Source organism: Sorghum bicolor, chromosome 8 (genome assembly GCF_000003195.3).
Source record: "Sorghum bicolor cultivar BTx623 chromosome 8, Sorghum_bicolor_NCBIv3, whole genome shotgun sequence".
Lineage (NCBI taxonomy): Eukaryota > Viridiplantae > Streptophyta > Magnoliopsida > Poales > Poaceae > Sorghum > Sorghum bicolor.
Genome location: NC_012877.2, coordinates 60,299,081 through 60,326,460, shown reverse-complemented (window position 1 = coordinate 60,326,460; position 27,380 = coordinate 60,299,081). Strand labels below are relative to the sequence as shown.

Here is a 27,380-nt window from a genome sequence, read left to right as displayed (position 1 = left end):
GGAGAGAATTGGATTTCTGTTCGTATTAGACAACAGCACTACTTCCGTGGAGATGACCTCATATACGTGCAGTTCGAAGAATTGCACCAATTATGCCACCTCGACGCTCTTGACAAATCTCTTGTCAGCTGCTTTTGTCTGTAAGTATTTTTCCTTTTTATTATACTTCTAACTTCTTTAATTACATGTATATAATCCTTACACACTTAGGATTTGTATGTATATATGCAGGCACCAAATGAGAGAGCTCAGAATGAGAAATGACAATAGTATTGGGTTCGTTGACCCTTATATTGTTTTCAAGGCTCCGCAGGCAGTGTGGACAGCAGATTATGAGACAGAAATCTGCACCAATCTTATGAGGTTCTTTGTAAACCAAAAAGAAAAACAAAAAATACTCTTCCCCTTCAACTTCGAGTGAGTTATATAGTTATTAAGTGCATGCATATTTTATTTTACATTATAGGACTGACCCTATATATGTGTGTGTAAACAGCTTTCACTGGATACTCATGGTCATTGAAATTCCCAAGAACCGATTGATAATCTTTGACTCAATGAGAAAACCACAAGAAAATTATCAACAAATGGTAAACATTATTCAAAGGTACGTAATGTCGATCTCAGCTACAAAAATATCATAATATGACTCTGTAATTATTAGTTCACGATCCACAATGGCTGTGTATAGGGTTTGGGAAAGATTCATTGACCGTGAACATCTCAGTGGATGTAAAGCGCCGCTTAACATAATACATCCACAAGTAAGTTCTACTAGCTAACAAACTTTCGCTAACTTTTAGCCTTCTTATTGTCGTGGTTATGAATATTTTTATATATATATACATCGTACAGTGGTGTTTAAGACAAGAAGGAGGGAACAATCTATGTGCATATTACGTGTGCAAATTCATGATGGCACAAGTCAATCAAACACCCACAGAGACGCTCAGAGTACGTTACATGTCTCTTTTCATTATCTCCTGAATTATATTGAATAACTTAGATAACTAATACCTTTTTTATTTATTTCAAATTAAAGACGGAATGGCTGAGGGAAAAGGTCCTACAACAAGACCGAATCAAAGCTATCCAAGAGACGATAGCAGGATTTCTCCGCGACCAAGTGATCAATCCAAACGGCGAGTTTCACTTCAACGGCAACGAAACTCTTATACCAAACAACGATGATCATTTGTATCGTTTGTAGACATTGGGAGAACAAACTCTATGTATATATGTGTTAAGAATTTTGTACATATAAAACTATATATATAAAAAGCTTTTTACATATCTATTTAATTTTTGATGTGGTCTATTCATTTTATTATAGGCAAAGCTTAACTATTAAGCTTAGCCTATAATTTTCATTTATATATGCTTAATATGCGTGTAATATAAATATATTATTGTATCAGCAAAACATGTATTGAAAAACCTATTATTATATATTATATATAAACAATAAACAGAACCGAAGAAGTGAACTAAAAAAAAAGAAAAAGAAACCCTTTAACACCGGTCATGCAACGTGGCATCCCTGGCAGGACCCTTTAACACCGGTTGGTGTTACCAACCGGTGTTAAAGGGGGGGCCTTTAGCACCGGTTGGCCGAACCGGGACTAAAGGGTGGGCCTTTAGTCCCGGAAGGGCAGCACCGGCTCGGGAACCGGGGCAACAGGCCCTTCCCGACCGGTGCTAATGCCCGATCATGCAGCAGTGGCCACCGCGCGACTCGAGCACGCTTGGATTGGAGATCCTATCTCGCGCGGCTTGAACCTGTCTCTCGTTTCTACATATAAATATAATCCCACCCAAATCAAAGGGCTGCAATAATGCGTATTCTTGTCCGAAACGGCGAACCGATTGCAGTGTAGATTTTTTTTCTGACCAATTTTTAGCAATAATGTATGATTTTGTTTCAAGTAGTACTGCATACGATACGAAACGGAACCAAAAACTGCTTTGCTGTCAAGTGGATTTTGTTTTATCTATCTATAAAACACTACACTAACATATGTTTCACACGATGGAATAATTAGAATGTGTATATTGCTATTAAAGCTGTATAATATATTGTTACTCTGAATAAGAGAGGGCGGGTGTAAAATCAAGATAAAATAGAAAATTACCGATTAGAACGGGTACAGCTAGTAACCTTTTCGAGTTCATTTTTATGTAATCTCAATCTATACTATTTCTATTTCTATACCTACTATTATCAATACCTATTCCAAATTAAAAAGCCAAAATTAGAACATCTCCAAGAGTATTCTACTATTTTTTCATCCAAAAATCATATTCTATTTTGTAAATTATTGTAACGATATTTACATCACTATCACAATGTCTACGAGATGATCGAGTATATGTTCATACAGGTTATACGAGTATGTCAGTATGTGAAATGCATAATACTCATGTCTTGATGCTATACATGTAGCTAGCCATATCGCTCTGGATCAGCATTTTAGTGCAGCACGTAACAGAAAGGCCTGATGACGGGATCAAATCCAAAGTGCTCCAGTTAGTGTGATAGCAACGAGGTCCATGCATGGAATCAACAACCGCCTCCTATCCGGATCTGCAATGGATATCAAATTAGAACTAACAAATCGATCACAAGAAGGATTAGCGAATGGAGATCAAGTTCATACCAAGAAACACGTCGATAAGAGGATCTAGCAACTAGATCATTGGGATCACCGTCTTTGGATCTGCTACCGGCGAGGAGATTAGATTAGGATAAACATATCGATCCCAGACAGGAAGGATTGGAATGGTCTCACCATACCAGCTGGATCAAAATATCATGGTGATGAGGCAGCGAATTGAAGCCGCCGCCGCCGCCGATTATCGAGGCCTAGTGAAGATTAGCAACGACGCAACGTGGCAGTGGTCGTCGATCACGAGCTTTTTGATGGCCTTTGGCAACGATTTTCAAAACAAGTGTCGATCTAGTATCGTGGTGATCAGCGGCGACGAGCTTTTCCAGCTGCACGGTGTTTATTTCGTGAGACGGTGCTTTCCGCGTATATATATAAGACAAAAATTAACAGCAAATCAATCCGAGAATTTAGAAAGGCAATCCCCCTAAACGGGTTAGATCTAAAATAAACCCGTTAGTAATGCTCCAACAAAATCCTACACGTGAAAGCAAGGGAGTAACTGCTCCTAGGGAGTAGGAAAAATTTACCATATATATATATATATATATATATATATATATATATATATATATATATATATATATATAATATGCAGTCGCGATGAGAATTTTTGGACCCACAGGTCTGCGTTGGATTGGATCCCATTATACCTGCAAAGGGTCCGGTTCAACCCACTTTAATTTTGAAGCCGCTCCGGTCCTCAAAATCGCGAGTGGATCAAATCGAATCGACCCGAAACAAAAGAGGGGCAAAGGGTTCGTAACCCTATCGACCCGAGGGTCGACCCTCGACAGCACGACTCCCTTGCGCCGCCTCACGCCTCAGCGGCTCCAGCCCTCCGCCGTCGTCGTTGCCGTTGCCGTCGCCGCTCTCCCCTCCCGGACGCCGTCGTGGCTCTCCCCTTCCGGTCGCCGTCGCGTCGAGACCCCCGGACCTCCACCGCCAGTCCTCTCATCGCCGCGCCCGCGAGTGCAGGAGCTCCACGGCGCAGCTCCTCTCTCCCTGCAGGTTGCAGCGCGCTCCGTGACACAGCTCTCCCCTCCCGGTCGCCGTCGCGTCGAGACCCCCGGACCTCCGCCGCCAGTCTTCCCGTCACCGTCAACTCCCCCTACAGTATGCTCACTTGCTCTTTTCCTCTCCTGATTGGAATCTTGGATGAGAGTAGTCTGTGATTTGCAATTGGACTCCTTCATATGAAACAAAGATTTCCTGTAGATCTTGGATGGGAGTAGTTACAGTTTGTGATTTTGCATTGACTGAAATATGAGAGAACAAGGATCTATTGTTGTGCAGTTTCTTATGGATAGAATTCTGAGAATAAATCCTGAAAGTCTGAGAAAAAGTCAAATAATTGAATGAATGTCTAATCTTCTGACATAGTTTAACGGTGAACATCTATAATTGCACTCAACGCTAATTTAACGCTACCTGAATGTCTACATTAACTGTTGCTGGAATTCTGAAACAGGGATAATTGCACTCGACGTATATATCTTGGTTGTAGAACCATACCTTTTCCTTTTATTATTATATATATACTTTCTATTTACAACAACTCTTTATTATTATACTCCATAGTTCTTGTCAGATCGATCATGACAAGTCTGAAGACCGATTAGTTTCAGATTTGCAGACTTAAGACAGAATATGTTTACTGCCTTGTGTATATGGAATATGGTTTGTAGGAGTGTTTCATCTTGACGCTAGAGAAGCAACAAGAGGCAGCAGAATAGTGACAATGTATTACTTTAGTAGCTTATGATGATGCTATTAGCTGACTTTGGTATGGTTTTTGTTAGCATCTCTTGAAATTGGATTAGCCCTATTGGAGACCTGGAAATTTGGTTTCCTGTTTCATGGCTCTGTGAAGATTTTTATGCGCAATTAATTCTTTCAAATAGAATGGGCTTTTGTTATTTGAGTACTACAATGTACGGAGTACCTTTGAGTACTACAATGTACGGGGTACTAAAATCCATCGTTTGTTCGTCGTTCCCTGTTGCTAGCGATAAATAAAATAAGATAGTATTTGGCTGTTTCATGACTTTCATTCAATCATCCACACGTGAGAAAGTAGCAACGTATGTGTGGCCTGCAGCCCGATAGGAGACAGCGGCCTGCGGTCACCAACAACGACGTATATGTATGTGAGCCGGTGAGGTTCGGCCCTCGGATAACCGCGGATTGTCATGGCACGGATCAGGTTCGACCCGTGATCCTCGTTTGCAGCTGACGGAGCGGGGGGTTGACATTAGGTGCGCTCCGCTCCGCCCCATTTGCAGGCTGAGATCCCATGCGGTCGCGATGCGCGCCGCTTCCAAGTCCAGGGAAGCGCTCAAAATAGCATCTCTAGTGGTTTGATAAATGGCTTTTCATTCATATTTTTTTAACAAATTAAGGAAAAAACTCTTTTCAATAGTTTGACATCACAATTCCTCATCATTTTCAACTTGCTATATCTCTATATCTAGCGTGCAAATATACGAGCGGGTTCTACGCTTGGCATCGGTCTTTCTCCTCATGGTTAGTGAGGCTCTTCGTTCGCTTAGCGGGGCTCTTCGTTTTGTTAGCAGGTTTTTGAGTTTTTATAAACGAAATTTACCAAACTATTAGAGATGTGATCTTTTTTCTCTCCATATTATTTTAGGAGTTGGCAAACAATAAGATTTGCGAAACAAATTTTACCAAACGGTTAAAGATGCTCGAGTTGAAAAAAAAACCTTCTTACCGATTCGCAAAACAAATGACTTTGGTTTATCTAACGTACAACGGAATACCTAGTGCCCGGACGTTCAACCCCTAGGTAGCACCTGACGCATCCTATTCTCCACCCGTGCTCTTGACTATGTTCCCCACCGCGCCCTTATTCCCATTCCCCACTGCGCCACCTGTCTCTGGTCCCCCACTGCATCCGGTCCCCCCCACACTGGGTCATGCTCCCCATCGCGCCCCTATCCCCCCGTTTCCCAATGCAACCCGTTCGGAAGTTCAATATCAAAATATAAATACTACAACATCATAAAAAATGTGTAACCCACATCGTAAAAATATGTATAGCAACATAAAAAAATATATACTGCAATATCGAAAATTAAGAGTCATTTAGTTCGCCAATAGTTTGAGTATATAATCAAGAGAATAGAACAAAGCTAGCTATATATTTATGTTTATAGGTGCGCACTAATAATTATATGTGAAGGAGCCAAGAACCAAGGGTATATAGAGATCAACACGCAAACAGTTTAGAGTCATTACGTCCAGTGATAAAAGGTTAAAAAAACCTGTCCTTTATTTGGACAACACGATTAAAACCAACGAGCCACAAACATCAATAACTATTGCATTGTTTTAGCTTGACATCAACAAGTCATGTGTGTTGATTTGTATTTGAAATACATACAGATTCTCTTAGATCTAATTTATTTTATTAGGAATATATTATAGAAGAAACTAGTAGTCACAAATGCACATCAAATCTTTATCTTTATCTAAATTTCAAGCTATTTTTTTCCCACAAACTTGATGTCTATTTCCCACGCACAAGTTCTACATCAGGGTCTCGGACGCCTCTCACATCATGTACGTTATGCGCCCGCTTGCACGGGTCGATCACATGCTCTCCAACAAGCTCCAACTCGGCCAGTATGTGTTTAGAACTGTTATTTTCTTGTTTTGGCTACTTTGTCATGACTGTTTTGTCTACGCGTAGTTCTATTTGTGCACCCATGCTTGTACTGTCGATAGCATAACAAATTATTGTCCCGTTACAACACAGCTAGTATCATATAAAGTGACAAGTACACAATACTTGAAAATAGAATATACTTGGTGGCCAACAATTTCCTTGAGGTCTGAAATATTGAAGCCCCAAGGATATATGATTACCGTGGGGTTGTCTAAAACCTCAAGAAAATGCATATTATTGAGTGCTAACCCGAACCGCTAAGATAATTCTATATTTTCTTCAGTGTTATTACAAACTGCCAAGATATTTCCTCATTTCCTTGAGTGTTAATTATTTAAAAATCAGACCAAATAAAACAAAGCTCGCTCATGCGAAGAAATTATCCAAACACTTACTGAGACTGGAAAAGTTTGGCTCGTGCAAATATAAAAACAACTAAATAGATAAAATAAGGGCACGTATAACGCAAAGACGCTTACATGGACGCTGAGCAAAATGTCTTAGCTAAGGCCTTAAGGGCAGGCCCGTAAGAACTGAGGCCATGGCAGCGTGTAGTTGAAAGTATTCCTGGTCTGCTCCGGCAACACCCGCATCTCCATCGTATTTACGTCGACAGAGAGCCAGTCCCACTCTCCGTCGTTAGCCGTGGAGAATTCACAGGCCTGACGGTCGTCGTCGTCGTCGGCGGCGGCGGCGTCGATCCAGCACAGCACCCTGAAATTCGATATGGAGATGTTGCTGCTGTCGTCGCCGCCGTCAAGCAGAAAGACATCTCCAAAGCAGTAGAGGTAGTCCTGCTTGTTCGGCGGAGACGGAGGGGGGATCGACCAGCGTTTGCGTGTCAATGGGTCGTAGACGAAGAGGTTTGGCAGGGAGCGTGAACACGGCCCGTACGTCGCTCGGAGGAGGACGAGGCCTCCGCGGCAGTCGGCGACGCTCCAGTACTTGTCGACGGAGAAGCGGCTGCCGTCGATGTGCGACGAGAAGAAGGGCTGGAACCAGCAGTCGTCGCCATTGGTGGGGTTGTGGTACTGGCCGACGGCGGACGGAGGGTGGAGCGAGCTGGCGAGGCGGAGGAAGGCCCGCCCTTCGTCGGGGCCGTCGGTGACGGTGACGACGCGGCGCCACCGCTTGCAGACGCACGCCGCGCGGATGAGCCAGAGCGGGGAGTCGACGCGGAGGAGGATCCCCCTGAGCACGTCGTCCGGTAGGTCATGGATGCTGGTCCCCAGCATCGCCTCCTTCTGGTCCTTGCGCTGCAGCTGCCGCCGCCGCCGCCGGTGCCGCAGCTCCAAGGGCGCCATGGAGGATCGAATACCCTAATAACACTCCGAGCACGTTATGTGGACCGGGGCCATATGCCCATATATATGCTGCCGCCACAAACTTTGGTGGGACCGGACCTGTCATAGGATTTGCAATGTTAGCAATCCTAATCTAATTGATGATAGTACAAGTGCAAAAAAAAAAAAAAAGACTCCGAGCCACGAGCGCTAGCATGGAATTGTCGTGGGTTGGAGATAACTCACACTCACCGACACTTCAAGAACTCTGCGGCTCAATCGGGGGAAGCTAGTTCTTTGATGCTCTAAAGTTCGCATGTTTCCTATTCCTTTGTGTTTTAACAGGAACTGATTTTTTTTTCTTGCGTCTTGTTTAGTTCCGAAAAAAATTCGGATTTCGCTACTATAGCACTTTCGTTTTTATTTAACAAATATTGTCCAATCATGAACTAACTAGGATCAAAAGATTCGTCTCGTGATTTACAGACAAATATTGTAATTAGTTTTTATTTTTGTCTATATTTAATGCTTCATGCATAGCCGTAAGATTCGATGTGACGGGGAATCTTGAAAACTTTTTGGATTTCGGGGTGAACTAAACAAGGCCTCGGTTTGCATCTTTGGCTCCTAGCTCAATCAATTCTTGGTTTGATTTAGAGAAGAAGTTTCATGAACACTTCTTCTTCGGTTCTAATGAGCTTAAGCTTTCTTTATTGACATCAGTTGCAACGACGTGATGAATCCGTTGTGACTATACTTTATTTAAAAGGGTTTTGAGACACCAAAAACCGAAGCTTCGATGTTTTTATTGCTGAAAAAGGTTTGGCTGACTTGAATATTCCATTTTTATGTCCTATTTAAAAATTAACTATAGATAAAATATTCGTTTCTTTAGTTTTTCATATTTTTAATTGAACCCATCTTGTTGTGTCCCATGAAAACTTTGGTTGCGTGTAGTTTTAAATTTCTTATCTTTTATCCCCTTGATATTAATAACATATGTAATATTTCGTCCTTTATTTTAGAGCACTTTTGGCGACAATTGTGGCGTAGACTAGGACTACAAGTCACTCATTAGTCTAGGTTAGAGCCACCGATCAGGATTAAAAGTTAGCTCCAATCGAGATAAGAGGATTATATCTTTAGTTCTGGTTAGAGACACCAACGGGTAATAGAGGTCCCCTCCTGCAAAAATCTTGCACAAGCATACGACATTCACTACTACACAAATAATTTTACAAGGCAGTGCATTAACCGAGGTAGTCATAAAATTCAACTGCCTTGTACAATATCTAGGGATTAACCGAGGCGGGTGTTTTTATTTAAGGAAGCGGTAAAAAATGTCCACCTCCAAAAGTGGATTTACAAAGACGGTCGTGCCTCCACAAGTGGCCCATTCACAAAAGTAGACGTCTTAAGACAACCGCCTCCATAAATCCATTTTCGGAGGCAGTTATTATATAAGGTCCCCCTCCAAAATTTTGGCTGAGCTTGCAACCATTACCTGGCTCAATATCTAGTGTCGAGTATATAAGCCGAACAAAAACCCTAACCGGTCCTAACTCATTACTAGGCGCCACTCCCACCCTCTGGTCTCTCTCTCTCTCTCTCTCTCTCATGCCTCCCTCCCTCCCTCTCTCCCATGCTCCCTCCCTCTCTCCCAACGCTTCCTCTCATGGTGGCGCGAGGGCGTGGTGGCGCGGGACCGCATGGCCACATGTTGGGTCGTGGCGCGGTGGCCGTAGGCACGTGTGGGCCATAGGGCGATGCAATGGTCACGGTGGTGCGCATAGTGCCATAGGGCCGTACGGTGGCTGTGGTGGTGAGTGGCATGGTGGTTGTGGTGGCTAGCGACATGGTGGCTATGCTTGCAAGCAACACGATGACTCTGGTGAGAGCAAGGGCGATGGTAGCATTTTCGATCTGGCGCGGACAAAGGTACAAATCCACTCCCTTTCTCTCCATCTTCCTCCCTCTTTCCACTCTTTCCCTCTTCATCTCCCTCACTCTTCCCTCTCCCTTTTGCAGATTCAATGCAGCAGAGGCAGATCGGTGGTGGGACCCTAGAGTAGGGGCAGATCTAGGCAATGCTGAGATGGGGCATGGACGGCGGTCGAGCTCTGGGGCTAGGATTGGGCTCGCTAGTGGGCTCGGAAACGGGCTCACCAGTGGGCTATGATTTTTTGTTTTTTAGTTCATTAATTGAGGCGGGCATTTGCAAGAAGACCGCCTCCGTAATAGATTAAGCGAGGCGAGCAATGTAACCGCCTTCGTAAATCATCATTAACGATGACCTTTGATTGGAGACGGTTAGAATATCCGTCTGCATAAATCAAAAACACCCACTTCCATTAAACTTTATGTAGTAGTGACTAGCCATAGCCAGACACTTTAATATCGGTTGGTGGCTCTAATTGAGACTAATTCTCCCTTACTCCTGGGCCCAACTCTTACCAAAACTAAAGCCAAAAATGAAAGGTTTAATCTCTACTTGCAGTGCACTGTCCCACAAAGGGTGAGCCGCAGGCATCAGTGCGGGGGTTCAAGGTGTGGATGGAAGAAGAATATGGAAAAGAAAAATAAGAGGATGGCAAATAGGGCCCCCCACATGCCAGATGTCCCAGTATATTATTTGCTTCCTCGGTCCTATAATATAGCATATTCACATTCAAAATTTATCGTCAAATATAAGACATTCTAGAAGATAAAAAGCGGTTTTGCGTTAAAAACTTTCCATTTTTGATAATGTGAAGTCAGCGTGACATTTCAGAGCAACTTCAACGAGATACCGTGAGCGTATACCGAAACTTCCTATTAGACATATATGGAGCTGAGCGCCCACGTCAATTCGAGTAGCGGTTCTGCAGTCCATGAGGCTATGGCTGAATTGCGCGTTGGGAGCAAAAGATGCAAAAGCTGCGGTCAATAATTTTGTTTCCGTGTATCTGCGTTATTTCCATTTTTTAACATATTCTTGATCATACTCTGCAGAATTACAGAATTTAGCGTTATATGCGATCTACTTATTACAGAATTTTTTTTTATCTTAATGTTATATATGATCAGTGTCTCACATGGAGTTCACATGCATATGGAGATGTGCCATGTGAGCTTATTAACGATCGAGTACAACTTACGCATGTGATCAGAGATTCAAAGTCCTGTGCTACGTCTTCTTTTTTTCTGGATTAGCGTTATCTTTGTTTTCTTGATGTGACATGTCCAAGTGACGTGCTGATCATGACGAGATACATGTGACGACCTCAATGGTCGACATGTTTGCAAATAATGACGATTATTGTTTGACGCGCAGAAAAATTGACACGTGTGTATGGATCTACCCTAGCTGGGAATGTGATCATAGATTCAAAGTCTTGTGCTAGGTCTTTTTCTTCTGGATTAACGTTATTTTTGTTTTCTTGACATGCCAAGTGACGTGGGCTGACGAGATAGATGTGACGACCTCATGCCAATGAGACATGCATGTTTGCAAGTTATTATGACGATTATTGTTTGACGCACAGAAAGACTGACACATGTGTATGGATCTACCCTAGATGGGAATCTAACGTATACTCCCTGTATACTCAAAAATAAAGTCATTTTAAATAAGATTTAAGTTAAATATTAGAAATATAAATTATAAATAACTTTTAAGTTGTTGAGTTTGGAAACATGACCATATTAATAGATTCGCCTTGAAAAATACTTTTATAAAATATATGTATATCACTTTTTAATAATATAAAGATAAAAAGTTAATTAAAGTTACACTTTAGAGACCATTTCGTTGTCTAAAATGACTATTTTTAAGTATGGAAGAAGTACTACTAATCATATACACAAGGATAGGTGGTGCATATTCCTATTTTGATGGGCCCGTCCTAGTTCTAGTGGGGCTATAAATTGGAGTACCTATAAGGCTATAACTATAGATGACCATTTGGGCTGTCTAGGCCAGGCACGACCTGATCGAGCCAGACCATACATGACAAGGCAGCCCACCAGGCCGTGCCGAGGTCATGCTTCGTACTGGCTGTCGACCGGGGTCATTTTTCAATAACATTGTATAGGCTATTGTAGTAAAATCAACATGTGTTTTCCACAAAATTTGTATTATTTGATTCACCCATTTATACTAATAATGAATAATGAAACTAAAGTTGTAACTGAAAGGATATAAAAAACTAGATAGTTGTAACAAAAAGGATAATTAAAACGGACATGAGCAATGTTAGGCCCTGTTTAGTTCCCCACACAAAAGTTTTTCAACCATCCTAACGAATCTTTAGACCAGTCTCAATGCATAGTTTCATGGTACAGTTACCAATACTATAAACTAGGTAACCGAGTCACATGAGATTCATGGGGATTAAACTCCTCTCTCATCTGATGAAACTCATTTATTCAATGACTCTGTCAAGTCAGCAATTTTGCTTATGTGGCATCCTATTTAATGTACATGACACTCTCATGAAACATGCATTGAGACTGGCCTTAGACATGTGCATGGAGCATTAAATATAAACAAAAAAAACTAGTTGTACAGTTTGGTTGTAAATTACGGGACGAATCTTTTAAGCCTAATTAGTCTATGATTAGCCATAATTGCTATAGTAATCTACATGTGCTAATGATGGATTAATTAGGCTTAATAGATTCGTCTCGCAGTTCCTAGACGAACTATTTATTTTCGTTTTTATTAATATTTAAAAACTCCTCCTTATACTCTTCTGACATATCCGATGTGACATCTAATTTTTTTTCTTTTCATGAACTAAACAAGACCAATTTGGAGCCTAGATATGTTTATTTTGGCCGCCGGATAGATTAGGCCGGCCCACTACAGCTTGTCCCTGCCCATTCTATCTATTTCCTTCCGGGATGTAAACTAAGGTGTAACAGATAAGCTTGATGTGTACTTGTATGTCCAGTTATTGTGTCTATCATATATATGTAGTTTACAAACCCAGGTGCAGCTTTCCTCGAAGACCGGCGCACCACGCAAATTCTACACCTAACACAAAGGCCGGCATAAATATTTCATCTGGTTTCTGTATACGACAACGAAGGTTGTATATTTGTGCTGGTCGCGTCAGGAATCGGAGGAAATAAATCCAGCTGCTATATATAGACATGCATACGCATGCATGTTTATTTTTACTAGCTGCATTAGGTGTGTTTTTTTTGGAAGAGAGCTGCATTTGTTTGATGCGTCCTATATATGTCAAGTTGAATTTACATAGAACGAAGGCCGGCCGGCAACGCGCGCACGTGCAGCTGCGCCCCTATTATCTTCTTATTTAGACTATCTTCAACAATCGTCATCCAAAATATAATATAAGATCTATTTGTCCTTTAGGTAGCGCTACAGGTAAAAAGTTCCACACCTATTTTTAGTATTCTCCAACAACAAGACCTAAAAAATAACACTTTCTACAAAATAGATCTCGATGAGAGAAGATATACCCAAATTTGGGTTATACATACCCAAAATAGATCTTCTGTATAGTACTCTGTTGAAAACTATAGGTATTATGTTGGAAACCCATTTTAAGTTTGGGTTTACAGCCTTATAATGTCAAAATCATTAAGCTGGCCCTTGGGTTAGCAGGTGGAGACATATGCGTGGTGCCGGTCTTGTCTTGGAGGAAAGCAGGACAAAGATTTATAAAGAACCAACTGGAGGTCAAGTTTGTACTGTTATACTGTTTGTAGCTAATGTCGGGTAATGACATGTGAATATAGTTACAATTGTACTGCGTGGACGCATCAAACACCTGCCACGCGCGTCATCACACATTATTTTTTTTTGAACCAATACTTTGTACATTCTGTACGTGACCCGATCAACTTGGCGCAAGAAATAACTAACTCCATTAAAAATAAAAAAACAAAAGAAATAACCAATATGTGGCTAAAGGCCAGGTATATATAAACACGGTTTTTGTATACCAATTAATAGAGCCATAGACAGTCGTCGACTGATGCACCAATCGCTAAGCTATAAAGAATAGAATAGCATGAGCGCTATTCGGGCAGTTGATCTTTTTAAAAAGTTATCCTGCTTTTCCTCACTGACGGGTACGCTCATCATCATAATTGGGTTAACACTAGTGTACACTATTGTGCGTCATCATTCATGCAAGGCACGCACTATGACACAGATAATTTTAGGAGACAGTGTCCTTTTATTAACCGAAACGGTCTTATAATTTGCCCGCCTCATAAAATGCCTACCGATTGGAGGCGGTCGCTTTCATGTATTTACGGAGGCGTTAAATTTGCCCACCTTGTAAAATTAATTTGCGGAGGCGGTTAAAAAACAATCGCCTCTTTAAATGTATTTATGGAGGTGGGCCTTTTAAGATGTCCGCCTAAAAATTAAGCTATTTTCAAAGGCGGACCTCTTAAAAAAATGCTTGCCTCCATAAATCATGGCCGAGCCCACAACGTGGTCTATCTCGGCCCGGTAACAACTTCAAAGTATATTAAGGTGAGAAGTTAGAAACCCTAGCTCATTTTTCTCATCATTCAACTCCTCCCTCTCCACACTTAATGCCCAGACCCTTCCTCTCCATCTCCTAGATGCGGCGCGGCCCTCTCCCTCTCGGCCGCTCCTAGATGTATGCGCCCTCTCTCCTCTCTTCCCGCGACGGTGCTCTGCGCGGCAGCATTGCCCTAGCTGGCCGCGCGTGCCCTCTCTCCTTTCTCCCATGGGTGGCGCACGGCGCGACGGACCTAAGAGCATGGCAGCGCTGCCCCCAGCCACCCCGCACGCTTGCTGTCCTTTCTCCCTCTGATAACGCATAGTGCAGCGGCCCTAGGAGCGTGGCAGCGATGGCCCTAGTAGGCCCACACGCGACCACTCTTCTCTCTCCCTCTGGCGGCACGACAACATTTGAGACCAAATCTGGTGAGCAGGTGCAAGATCCAGTGAGCAGGTGGCGGATTTGGCAAACAACTACCGGATCTAGTGAGAAGGCGGCGGGATCTAGCAAGCAGCTGCCGGATCCCACGAGGTCGGATCTGTCGAGCGGAGAAGCACCGCGTGGATAGGCTCGGTGGGCTCTTGGATGGGCTAGTTGGGCTTATTCATGAGTTTTATTTTTTGTTTTTATTGATTAACAGAGGTGGGCATGTCAACCGCCTTCATAGTTTGTGATTTACCATGACCTTTGATTGGAGGTGGTTGGATTGCCTATCTCCGTTAATCAATTTATCCCGCCTCCATTAAGATTTCTGTAGTAGTGATAGGAGAGGTCTTTCTGATTTGATCAGGCGGCACCCCGTTGATGTAGGATCGCTTGAACCTGTATCGTGTCTGCCGTATAACAGACTGGAATACACTCGCACATGCTTCTTTTGTTGCTTCATCATTGTCGTCAATGGCTAATGTCAACTGCAGAAGTGTGAATGCAAATTAAATTCATTACTATGTTGCTCAAGGCAGAATTAAATATCAGCAGAGTTTATACATACTTATAGATAGCTTGGCCACAAATTCATTGTAATATTCGATCCATATGTTTCCAGTGCGGAAAAATTGATACTTGAGACCTGCCTACTACACCTGCCTCTGAGGCAAACTTGGCAGCTTGTAATGGATCATGTGGCCTTCGATATATTCCCCTTGACAAGAGATGGGCATTCTTGTTCCCATTGATTGGGTGGTTTGGTGAAGCCAAACTCCCCTAGTTTCTGGCCTCGACTTCCTCATTCTTCTCTACAATGGTACTGCACAATTTTCATATATTCAGATTGTTAGAAAAGTAACATGGATATCAAATAGTGTAAATTGATTTATAAACACATCTAAGGTAATACAAACCTTCACAAGTTCGGTCATTCTACAGGTGGGGAGATGGAGTCTCCTCTTCAGTATGGCTAAGATCATCTTCATGTGACCAGTCCCTCACAGGGCTTTGTTCGCCTTGTACGTGCTGACCTTTGGATCTAGTTGGAACTCCAAGATGCAGCGACTCTGCTGGACTAGTTGGCTTCACTCTCTTGGATTGCTCCCCCTAGGACCCATATCGGTGCTTCTTTGCCCTGCTGGAAGGGACTGCTCTATGGCTTATTCAACCCATAGTCTAAAATTGAAGAAACAAACTTAAGCGGCAGGCATGTAGAAATTGCATTGCTATCTGCATAGAAAAGAATTGAATTACACTGCTACCTAAACAAAACCTCCTCCCATCCAAACCTGACAAGATAGAACAAGCACCTCAATTATAATGGGTACTGGTTCTTCTAAATCTGTATTTGTTTCACCATATCCCTGAACACACTCCCTTGCTTCAGGGAGATATTCCAGATGTCAACAAGTAGATTACAAAGGCATTTATTGAGTTAGCATTGTACCAAATGCCAACAAAAGAAAGCAAGAGCGTGCAAATTAGATTCCTAAACTACAACTTATACGGAAGCCATTACATGAATAAAGCACATGTAAACTACATCTTGTACGGAAGCTATTACGCGATAAAGCACATGTGAACTACAATCAACTGAGAAACATGTAACCCCATCACTGTCTGTATGTCCCAGGTTCAACCACTAGAATACAGCATGCATCATAAGGCCTTGTTTGGATGCGTATATATTCATCTTGACCACATGTGTTGAAGTGGATTGGAGTAGAATTAAACTAAGTTTCATTCCAATCCGCTCCAACACATGTGGATTGAAGTGGATACACATGCATCCAAACAAGGCTTAAAAGGAATTTGGGTACCTCTCTCCTTTGCGTCATCGACACCTCCCTCTTGTCATCCTAGTGGTCGAAGTGGTGCGATTGGCGTCGAAAAAAGGGTAGTAGATTTGGTGTGGCGGTCATCAACAAAGACGCTACGACACGGTCTTGATAGGTGCTAATGTAGGGGGTCCGAATCTAGCATGTATCGCTGCTGACGGTGGTTCTTTCACCACCAACACACCTGCTATCGACGAAAGGATTCAGATCTGGCTTTGGCTCCGGTTCTAACTAGGGTTTAGAAAGGTATAAGGGAGAGTGCGGGTGGAGAGTGGAGAAGGAGTCAAGCTGCTGTACTGATGTGCCTAGGGTTTGGATCAGGGTGGCAGAGGGGTCTAGGCTTTGGAGCAGGAAGAGAGATGGTATGGGTGGTCTAGGTGGAGAATGGAGATGGAGTAAGAGAGGGCGACTCCTTGCGCTTTTATGTGGCCATCGCAATACCACAAATACCCTCGTCTGAAGTCTATTGCGTGATAAATTAATCAATTTTCCACACGAACGGCAAAAGAGAGAGATCTACTTTTCGGTGTGTGTTGACTGCACTGCTAGGCGTAGGGACTTCATTTTTGCCTAAAATTAAATTTTCGCGTGGGCGGATCGCCCCGTCTTGTGGGTTTGGCCTGTTAATTAAGAAACTATTGAAAATAAAAATTTAAAGGATTCATATCCAAGTGCATCTGAATTTAGTATATTCTAACCGTAATATGCTGGAGTGGTTCAAAAAAAGTAATTTTTTTAGCAAAGCAAATGATACAATGGGGCGGATGATGAAGGTGGGCTAGCTTGCTCAGCAAAAATTTAGGGCTGTCAGGCAACGCTATTTGGAGCAGTTTCTCCATGAGAAAAAGTCACCGGCAAATTAAATAGCAAAAACTCACAAATTCTGGTGAGGAACATATAAGAATCATTTCTCCATTTATAAAGGGAGTTGAGAGCTAAAAAAAGTCACTTGTTGTTATCCCTCCTTCACTATAGGATGTCGAGCCTTTGCCGAGCGCCCGAGCACTCGGCAAAGCCACAACCTGCACTCGACAAAGGCTTTGCCGAGTGCCCACTCGGCAAAGGCCGCTCGACAAAGTTTTAATCGACAACGGCAATCTTTGCCGAGTGCCATGTCAGGTGCCTGGCCAGCTGGCACTCGGCAAAGAATCAGCCTTTGCCGAGAGCCAAACGGCAGGCGCTCGGCAAAGGGGACGGCGGCGTGGGTCGTTACACGGACAACCACTTTGCCGAGAGCCGGCCTTTGCCGAGCGCCACACCCTCGGCAAAGAGCGAGGTTGCCGAGAGCCTGTTCTCGGCCCTCGGCAAAGGCGGCTTTGCCGAGTGCCTGACGTGGCACTCGACAAAGAGCAGTCTTTGCCGAGTGCCTGCGCCATGGCCCTCGGCAAAAAGTCGAACGCTCGGCAAAGAAAGAAATTCTTGTAGTGCTTATTAATTTCATCCTCATGAAAATCGGTTCTCACTTAGTTGATAACCCTACTCCTCCATAAAAATCAACTAGAATAAGTCTATCAGATAATCAAGGAAATTGGAGCTAATAATCAGGGGTGGAACTCTATCAAGCGGGTTGGTTCCAACTTCGGCCAACCTTGCCTCACCTTACCCAGCCGGGTAACAGACAAAGAAAGGCGTTTGGATTTCTTGCTGAGTCACCTCGTGGACTTGTGTGCAAGCGAGTTTTTTTTTTTTTGACTAACTTAGATCGAAGCATGTGAGTCGAATAGGCTCACTAACATGTTCCCATTTGGTCTGACGACTTGAACGTCTGAACTGCTCATGCATGATACACATGCCATATGCATGTACGTAGCACTACGTAAATATAAACAAATAGAGTTAGTAGGTGTGTGGTGTTGTTTTTACCTCCTGTTTGAGCTAGCTAGCAGTTCCTGCCTGCCGGCCGGGGCTATAAATAGGAGTACGTACGTACCTGTGTTTTATCAGCTTCCACACAAATACAACTTACACAAGTATTGAGTGAGTCAATTGTAGCACCCACCGTCCCCATGGCCGTCTCCGACATTTTCAAGGTCACTCGTATCCTCGGTGGAGTCGTGGAGAACGCTCAGGTGATCGGCAAGCTGTATCTGCGCCAGATCACGGGCACGAATCAGTCATACGTGATAGAGCCCAATGCCGTGACAGGGCTAGGTGAAATTGGTGTCAACAACTGGGCAATCTATGACGGCACTGGCTCCCAAGCGAACCTGGTTGCCAACGGGCAAGGCATGTACACATATACCGTCAACTGGAACCAATCCTTCACCCTGGTGTTTAAGGTCGAAAGGTATATGTAGAGTAACTCTTATATCGCTTTGTTCCACGGTTATTTTTATTTTACCAGCAATAAGGCCAATAAAATGGAGGAGTATAGCGTTCCCAATATATGGGAGTCTTTTGGGATATTAAACCACTACGAGACTGGCCTAGTTATTATCTAGGAGCAAAAGTGATTTTATATATATTGCGCATATGCAGGTTCAAGGAGTCCACTCTTCAGGTTATGGGAGCATCATCTCCTGACAAAGAAAATGAGTGGGCCATTGTAGGTGGGACTGGTGAATTCGCAATGGCACGTGGTACCATCAAGAGAAGAGTAAGTAGTGTAACAGGCGGCACATCAACACAAGAGCTTACTATTGAATTCTTCTGCCGCATGAAGGTAAGCATAATTAATTTCAGGTCGTCCAATTTGCATTATATATATGTCGTAAGACACTTACTATTATTTTCTGTTATTTCGAATCGAGCTCATTGTTCGGGGTGTATTATATGTTGGGGAACCACTATCATATTGAGGGCCTAGTTATGTAGCTTAGGGCTCACAAAATAATATATGGGAGGGGGGCATTTGTAGCTTTAGTGGTATTTTGTAAATACAAACCCCACTAGGGGTCCATTTGTAGCCCCCTGTGGTGTTTTTATAAATACAAACTCCAACGTCATCTCTTTTTTGGCCGATGACTCATTGGCTCTCTCCTTTATTCCTTTAATTTCATTTTGCTGGCCTAAACCAACATGATGATGCATGGTCCTTCATATTCAGGTCGTCCCTTCACCTACAATGAGAGGACCATGGGGTGGAAATGAAGGCTCCCTTTGTGAAATGCGAGGCAAGTCTCAACGTCTAGAAAGTGTGACAATCAACCATGGGGGTGTAGTTCATGCGATTGGATTTTCCTACATTGACGAAGACGGGCGAATCCGCAACGCTGGTATTTGGGGTGATATTAAGACGGGCCGGGCAGATAAGACCGAAACAGTGAGTATATTTCATACTTTGCCATGCATGTAAGGGTGGTTGTTTTGAAAATTATGCTAGTTCATGCATGCTTTCATCATAGAAAGGATGACGCAATTCTATGTTTGGTTAAATCAAACTAACTTAAGCTTGACTAGTTTTGTGGAAAATATTATCAAACACTAAGACTCCAAAATATAGGTTAGTATAACGAAAATAAATTCCACGCAAAAAAAGGCTGAAATTTTGTCTCTTTATTATTAGGTATAGATATATGTTGCAAAACTATAAGGATATGTTGTGAAGTTAATTGGATGATTAAAGATAGTAACCTTTGACTTAAGGCACTATGACCCATGAAATAGAAGAACAGAGAAGAGAGTACGTAGACTTGCTGATATAATGAATATCTTTTTATATAAATTAAGATCGTTTGACCTAACATTATTTTAGAATCACGCATCTTTTTGGCAGGTATGGAGTTACTAGCTATATACACGCTATCTAATAAATACTTTTTTTTTAGAACAAACCACCTAATAAAATACTTGATGATATATCTTTTTTCCTCTTCACTAATTCTGTGCTGTTTTACAGATAAAGTTTGGTCCATCAGAGTTGGTGAAGCAGATCATTGGGAGAACTGATAGAAGCCCAATGTTGCATATTTCAAAATTGCAGATCGTCACCAACTACAATACGTATGGTCCTTTTGGAACTTGGACCCCCTCCGGTCAATTCAGCTACACCGTGCCGGCGGATGAGATCGTGGTTGGCTTCTATGCAAAAACTAAGGATATCATCAATACGATTGGTGTTTACACCATCTAAATCATTCAGTATTCGACCCTGCTGCAGCCTGCAGCTACGTACCTGCATATGTTCCTTTTAATCATCAGAGTGTCTGGTTTCCTCCCGTTTCCACTGTTCCAGTAATAAGATGGCTAGCTAACGAGGGTGTCTGTCCCCTTGTCCTATGCCTGTTGCATTGTGATCTTTCATAATCAAATCGGTCGTGTAACATCTTTCCTTTTTTCGCTTTGCAATGTTCAATAATGATGTAATTTTCAGAGATTGTTTTCTTCAGAATACAACAGATCGTATCAATGGTAAAGTGGAATGATCAGCTAGTAATCACGTTCCTGTGTAAATCCATATCCCGGTATATAGCATCCGCGTCTTCCCAGCATCATCCCTGTTGCTGTTTACGTACCGAGTGCACCTCTATAAATATATTATTACCTGAAATGCATCTTCGTAAGTAGCAGGGCCCGTGGAGTCTATTGGGCTCTTTTGAGGCCTTGTTTAGGCCTTGTTTAGATCCAAATTTTTTTTGGATTTTGACACTGTAGCACTTTCGTTTTTATTTGACAAATATTATCCAATTTTGGAGCAACTAGGCTTAAAAAATCGTCTCGTGATTTACAGGTAAACTGTGCAATTAGTTATTTTTTTATCTATATTTAATGTTTCATGCATATGCCGCAAGATTCGATGTGACGGGGAATCTTGTAAAGTTTTGAGTTTTTGGGTGTATCTAAACAAGACCTTAGTTCCCAACCCAAAATCGAATATTTGGACATATGCATGGAGTATTAAATATAGATAAAAAAATAAACTAATTACACAATTTAGTTAGAAATCACGGGACGATTTTTTTAAGACTAGTTAATCCATAATTAGCTTTAAGTGCTACAGTGAACTATATATACTAATGATAGATTAATTAGACTTAATAAATTCGTCTTGCTGTTTCCATTACCCTTCCGACATCCTACTAAATATCCGATGTGACACTCAAAATTTTTTTATTCTCCAACTAAACAAGGCCTGATTGACTTGTTTGTGTACTGGACCTGCAAAAGTTGCGGACCTTTTCAGGGAATAGGGCCCACATAGTCAACCATGGTTTTCCCTAGCTCTCCAATTCTGCCTGAGAACCTCTTGCCTATCTTGCCTCGCGTGCAACAAAGGACATAGGCAGGCAGACATCTTTGGGCAGATCAATTTGGTTTATATTGTTTTGGAATCCAAAATCCAACACACGGACTTGTTTAGTTTCCAAAATTTTTTGGGTTAGAGCACTGTAGCATTTTTGTTTTTATTTGACAAATATTGCCTAATTATAGAGTAACTAGGCTTAAAAGATTCATCTCGCGATGTAATTAGTTTTTATTTTTATTTATATTTAATGCTTCATGCATGTGCTATAAAATTTGATGTGATGAGAAATCTTGAAAAGTTTTTGGGTTTTTTAGATGAACTAAACAAGGCCTCAGTTCTCTCCCACGAGCTCGCTCTTGCCGTTATCCGCCGATTGCGCAGCACTTCGGCACGGAGCACGTCCACCGCGGCCCTGACAGCGTCGAGCGCACCTGCACCATCAGCTATATTCCCAAGCCGGACTCAAGGCCTAGCGCACAGTAGGATGTTTATGAGACAATAATTTTGTCGTGGGGGTAGAATTGTCGATAGAACGGCGGTGGCGGGCCGCTGCAGCACAGGGTGGTGGCTGAAAGTAGGTGCCATGCATTCACGACTAGGACAAGGGTATGAGGGGGATTGGGGGGGGGGGGGGGGGGGGGGGTCCTAGGAATAGGAGGGGGTGTTTGAGTTGTTTTTTTTCTACTGTCTTCAAAAGTCGATTTAGGGTTAATTACGGGCTTTGGTGGAGATGCTCTAAAATGCAATAGTTTTTTTATCATTAATCTCATAATTTTTGAGTCATGTCATTTTTTATTAATCTTATAATTTCTGGGTCATGTTAGTTCTCTTAGGGAGCTACTATTATAAGATGATATAAGATAGATAGATACTCACTCTGATTCGCAAAGGGGACGGAGATGGGTGTCGTCAGTTGCCCGCCACCTTTGCCACCAACTTTTCTTTGCCACCTGCCAGGCAGCCACCTTTGCCACCTGTCAGGCAGTCGGCAAAGGACGTCTTTGCCGACTGCCTTTCTTTGCCACCAGTCAGGATAGTTGGGCAGTCGGCAAAGAATCCTTTGCCGACTGCCCTACCTTTAGCAGGTGGCAAATGATTTTAGCAGTCGGCAAAGCCTAGTTTTCCTGTAGTGATAGATACTCACTCTGATCTTAAACATATGTGTTACCAACGTATTTAGGGCCTGTTTAGATTTGAAATTTTTTGGTCTAAAGTGAAATTTTTTTGTGGAATTGGGGTCTGAGAACTAAACGGGGCCAAAAAAATTTGGGGCCAAAATTTTAGGCTACAACTATGCACGCACTCCCATGGAAGCCAACCAATGACAACTGCAACTGCATGCAGCTCAAGTTGTTATTGGTGGGCTTCCATAGAAATGCGTGCACAGTTGTAGCATAAAATTTTGGCCCTAAAATTTTTTAGCCCCGTTTAGTTGTCAGGCCCCAATTCCAAAAAAATTTTTCTCTTTGGGCTAAAAATTTCAAATCTAAACAGGCCCTTATGTAAAAATAACCTTATAAGTTTCTTCCATAAATAGCTCTAAAACATATATGATCAGCAAAACAACAGATAACGTTTTCTAACTGATGATACATTTTATATGGATATCCACATTCTGGTCTGTGTTAGACCGCTAAACTACAAAAAAAAAAATAGAGCCAAAGCTCCGTGGTCTAAAATTAGGTCTAAATTTTAGCCCACAGAGCTTTAGACCTTAAAACTGAACTAAAATGCTCTAAAGTTTAGAGGATAGAATCAAAACAAACACAATATCCATGTTCTAAATTCTAATAGAATTAGATCTATTATTGGCGGACAAAGGTAAAAAATGGATTGGAAATAAAATGTAGTATTGTCTCCTAGACACACATGCATGCCCACCAATGCATTCTGGCTGGTTCAAGTAAATTTAACCCTAGCTAGGAGTCCGGCAATATAATGCCATAGCTAGTTAGCTACTATGCGAGAGCATATCATGAATTCCGGCAGTGTGTAGGTTGATGTTGCCCTCGTCCCCCGGTACAAATGGTATGTTGATTCCGGGATGAACTGCACCTCCATGGTGTCCACATCGACGGTCAATAGCCATTTCCTCTTACTGGAGTCCAGCACCGACAGGACGGCAAACCCCACACCGTCGGCGATCACCTTCACGGTCCAGTGGAACGGTCTCTCGGCCAGGTAGCTCGGCAGCCCGCAGGCGACCTCTGACAGCCGGACGATGTTGTGCTCCAGAACCCACTCGGCGGTGCCATGGACCCGGCGAAACACCTCGAGCTCCTCGCCGTTGGCGTGGACGATCCGTGCCGTCGGCGGCGAGGCCGAGTCCGGGCCGGCGCCATGGACGACACGAAAGCTCGCGTGGTAATCTTTCTTGGACGGATCCACTTGGCTGGGCAGATCGACTTGGGAGAAATCCAAGGTGGCCTTGTCAAGAAGTATCACGCTGCCAGCTGTCGTCAACCCCAGATAGAGGCATCCGTCGACCCGGCCAGCGACCTGCCCTCGGCAGTTCTTGTCTAGATCATTCGCCGATGCACATACGAAGCGCACGCCATGGCCGCCGCTGCACGTGGCGAATACGCAGGCCCCTGGACCGAGACCTGAGTTGTTCAATCTATAGACCACCGTGAAATTCGACATGGAGATGCCGCCGCCGCCGTCGTTGTCGAGGAGAAATGCGTCGGCGACGGTGCATCCGGCGTGCTCTGTCGGCGGCTTGTATCTCATCCCACGGTGACGACGTGTCAGCGGGTCGCAGATGAGAAGCTTCGGCAGCGGCGGGCGGCCGCGCTCCAGGAGAAGGACGAGGCCGCCGTGGCAGTCGACGACGTTCCAGCTCGAGGCGCCTAACGGGAGGAAGTCGAGGGAGAAGCGCCGGCAGTCGATGCGCGCCGGCGGTGACGAGGGGACGAACGTTATGGGGCCGCATCCTCGGTGGTGGTAGTGGCCGACGACGAAGGGCGGGTGCTGCGTGCGGGCCAGACGGAGGACGGCGCCGCCGTCCGCGGCGACGATGCCGCGCCATCGTCTGCATGTGTAGGCTGCACGGACGAGGCATAGCGGGGACTGGAGGCGTAGGAGGATCAGCCTGAGCACCTCGTCGGGGACGTCGTGGACACTCGTGGCCGGCGTCTCCATGCCTCCGACATTCTTGCACTTGCGCCTCCATTGCTGCCGTTCCATGGGCTGAGTGAAATGAAGCGACAATGTCACGGAATATGTCAGTGTAAGGTATGCACTACGTAGACAAATGATGAATGAAGCAGTAACAATGCAGCATTCCAACGTCCAACCTACAACGACTGTAGTACCATGAAAAGTTTGCAAATTTATAGAGGCGAATGGTACACAATAAAATTTCAGGAGGGTACTGAACTACTGATTAGTGATTACTGAATCTAATGTCCTAATCCTAACTAGATATGTCAGAAAGCGTGTAGTGGCCAGCAAGTTCTAATGGCAACCATGCCAACCACATAGCACCGGTGTCAATCAAACTTTAAGCTAGCCAGCTAGGCATTGATTTAATAACAATTTCTACTGAGCAAGCATATATAACATCACTCAGGAACATTATACAATAGAAGGGAAAGTTATTTTTGCCCTCAAGGGCTTATGCTCCCACTCTCTGGAAGGGAACGCATATATCATCATAACTTTCAGTTTTAAAGCATGCGCTGAACACTGCTAAAGAAAGACAGATACATAACTGTTCTTTTCAATGAAAGCCAATAAAGCCTTGTTTAGTTCCGAAAAAATTTCGGATTTCGGTACTGTAGCACTTTCGTTTGTTTGTGACAAATATTATCCAATTATGGACTAACTAGTATCAAAAGATTCGTCTCGCGATTTCCAGCTAAACTGTGTAATTAGTTTTTGCTTTTGTCTATATTTAATGTTTCATGCATGTGCCGCAAGATTCGATGTGACGGAGAATCTTGAAAACTTTTTGCTTTTTGGGGTGAACTAAACAAGGCCAAAGGCACGAAGAAGTCTCAAGCAAATTGCATATAACGCCACGAGATAGTAGACAAGATGATCTTCCAGTGCAAATATATGGCTCAGAATACCACTGAAAAAATATTCAAACCAGCATGACAGGAGACCATACAAAAACGATTCTACCCATGGGGTATAGAGCTGGGAAATCTCGAAGAACAGAAAATAAGGATTGTCTCGAGAAAAAGTTCATTAAAAATCCTTTATAGATTATTTTTCATGCTTGTGCTCTTAGCCTACTGGTTATAAGAGCCTTAGTAGCACCTTAGGTCATAGGTTTGACTCTCTATGAGAGAACTTTTCAAGATTTACCGTTATTCTAGTCGACAACGAGACAGCTGTAGTGACTAGTGACTTCATAAATCTCGAAGATTTGCGTTGGTGCTTCCATACAGGTATGCATTATGTGTTTGTACTATGTAATTCATAAAAAAAGATATTAGACAGATCTGTATGCATAGATGGATCAGGAACAGCTGGTCGAAGGGGTATACTATGCTAACGATTCTGAGACAGAACTCTAGCTCCCGTTGGTTAGTATCACAACTGCAGGTTACTTTCTGAATCTTTCTAATAAATCTGTGTAATTTTATGGATACGCTGTTATACTATAATGGAAAATGGATATTCCTCGTGTGAAAAAATTATATAAAAGATTCAACTTGCCTACATATTAACTTGGAGCTTCGGTTCAGGTAAGTTCTTCAGTTCAGTTCAGTTCAGTCTGAAATAAATTCGGATTACTGTGCTGGGATCGATGAGAAACGGTCAGAACTATGACATGAATTTTGGGCGAGAAATTTCAATATTTAGGACTCAATTCGCATGTCTCTCAAGATTTAGGACTCAATTCGTCTGCCTTTCAAAAAATAGGACTGAACATGCGAATTGCTTCAAGATTTAGGATTTCAGGCATTTTCAGTCATTTCTATTTTTTCTGAAATGTGTTCACCTCTCCATGGCACCTAAAATGATGAAAGTGCCCCTTGCATCTACCACCTGAGACAGCGACGAGGCGAGCCTGGACGCGCTGGCGGCAGATGATGGTAGAACTAGCATGAATCTACACACTGGGGGGGGGGGGGGGTGTGGAAGAATTAGCTAGCTAGATTTCGCCTAACGAATAAACAAACAAAATGATGAACGGATCATCAAACTATGTTCGTTCAGATCGAACACAGTTGAAATCACAAAGGAAATTAAACGCCCAGTAAAAAGTACACAGCAGCTTCGTTGTTTTGATTCCCCTCCCTCTCATCAGGGATCGATAGATAAACAACCACGGATCTATGCCACTCTCAGTGTGATTTATGCCATATGAATCCTTGCCGAGAGGTTACAGGGAAACCGAATTAATTGGACACACGTACCGGTCGGTGAATCAAGTCGTGCCCTCGGCTCGATCGACGCAGGAGATGATCTCGATCTGGCAGGCGGCGCGGCAGCCCACCCGGCCGGCGGCGAGCAGATGTGACGGAGGCCTCAGGCCGGTCAGGGCCTCGGTCGACCACTCGATCAGGGAGGGGGGCCAGGGGGCAATAATCCGAGCTTTTTTGGTGAGAAAAGTGGACAAGGAAACAAATGGAAACGGCGGCGCTGCTGGCTGCAGCTCCCCTGGACTGGACGCGCAGGCAGTAGTCATGGCGCTGCTGGAGCGGGCCATAGTGGGCTGACTCTCTTATCGGGCCATAGCGGGCCGACGCTCTTAACGGGATGTGCTCGTTCTGGGCCAACGTGGCGGGGGTCTAGCCTAGGCACGGCACAAAGCTGCGGGCCGGGCCGGCATGGACACGATGTTCTT

General features: G+C 43.3%; 2 protein-coding genes and 1 long non-coding RNA gene across 3 annotated transcripts; 1 reads left to right on the top strand and 2 right to left on the bottom strand.

Annotated features, from left to right (window-relative positions):
* Positions 2,350-2,972, bottom strand: LOC110429603. The gene is made up of 3 exons (XR_002446700.1): positions 2,795-2,972; positions 2,658-2,717; positions 2,350-2,584 (listed from the first exon to the last, which is right to left on the bottom strand). It is a non-coding gene; the product is annotated as an uncharacterized LOC110429603 (long non-coding RNA).
* LOC8070163 lies at positions 18,349-20,715 on the top strand. The gene is made up of 4 exons (XM_002443508.2): positions 18,349-18,679; positions 18,871-19,054; positions 19,439-19,654; positions 20,231-20,715. The coding sequence occupies exons 1-4, from the start codon at positions 18,399-18,401 to the stop codon at positions 20,462-20,464; spliced, it is 915 nt and encodes a 304-aa protein (XP_002443553.1). The 5' UTR covers positions 18,349-18,398; the 3' UTR covers positions 20,465-20,715.
* On the bottom strand, positions 23,314-27,172 carry LOC8084401. The gene is made up of 2 exons (XM_002442485.2): positions 26,950-27,172; positions 23,314-24,766 (listed from the first exon to the last, which is right to left on the bottom strand). Exon 2 carries the CDS (start codon positions 24,761-24,763, stop codon positions 23,525-23,527), a length of 1,239 nt encoding a protein of 412 aa, XP_002442530.1. The 5' UTR covers positions 24,764-24,766; positions 26,950-27,172; the 3' UTR covers positions 23,314-23,524.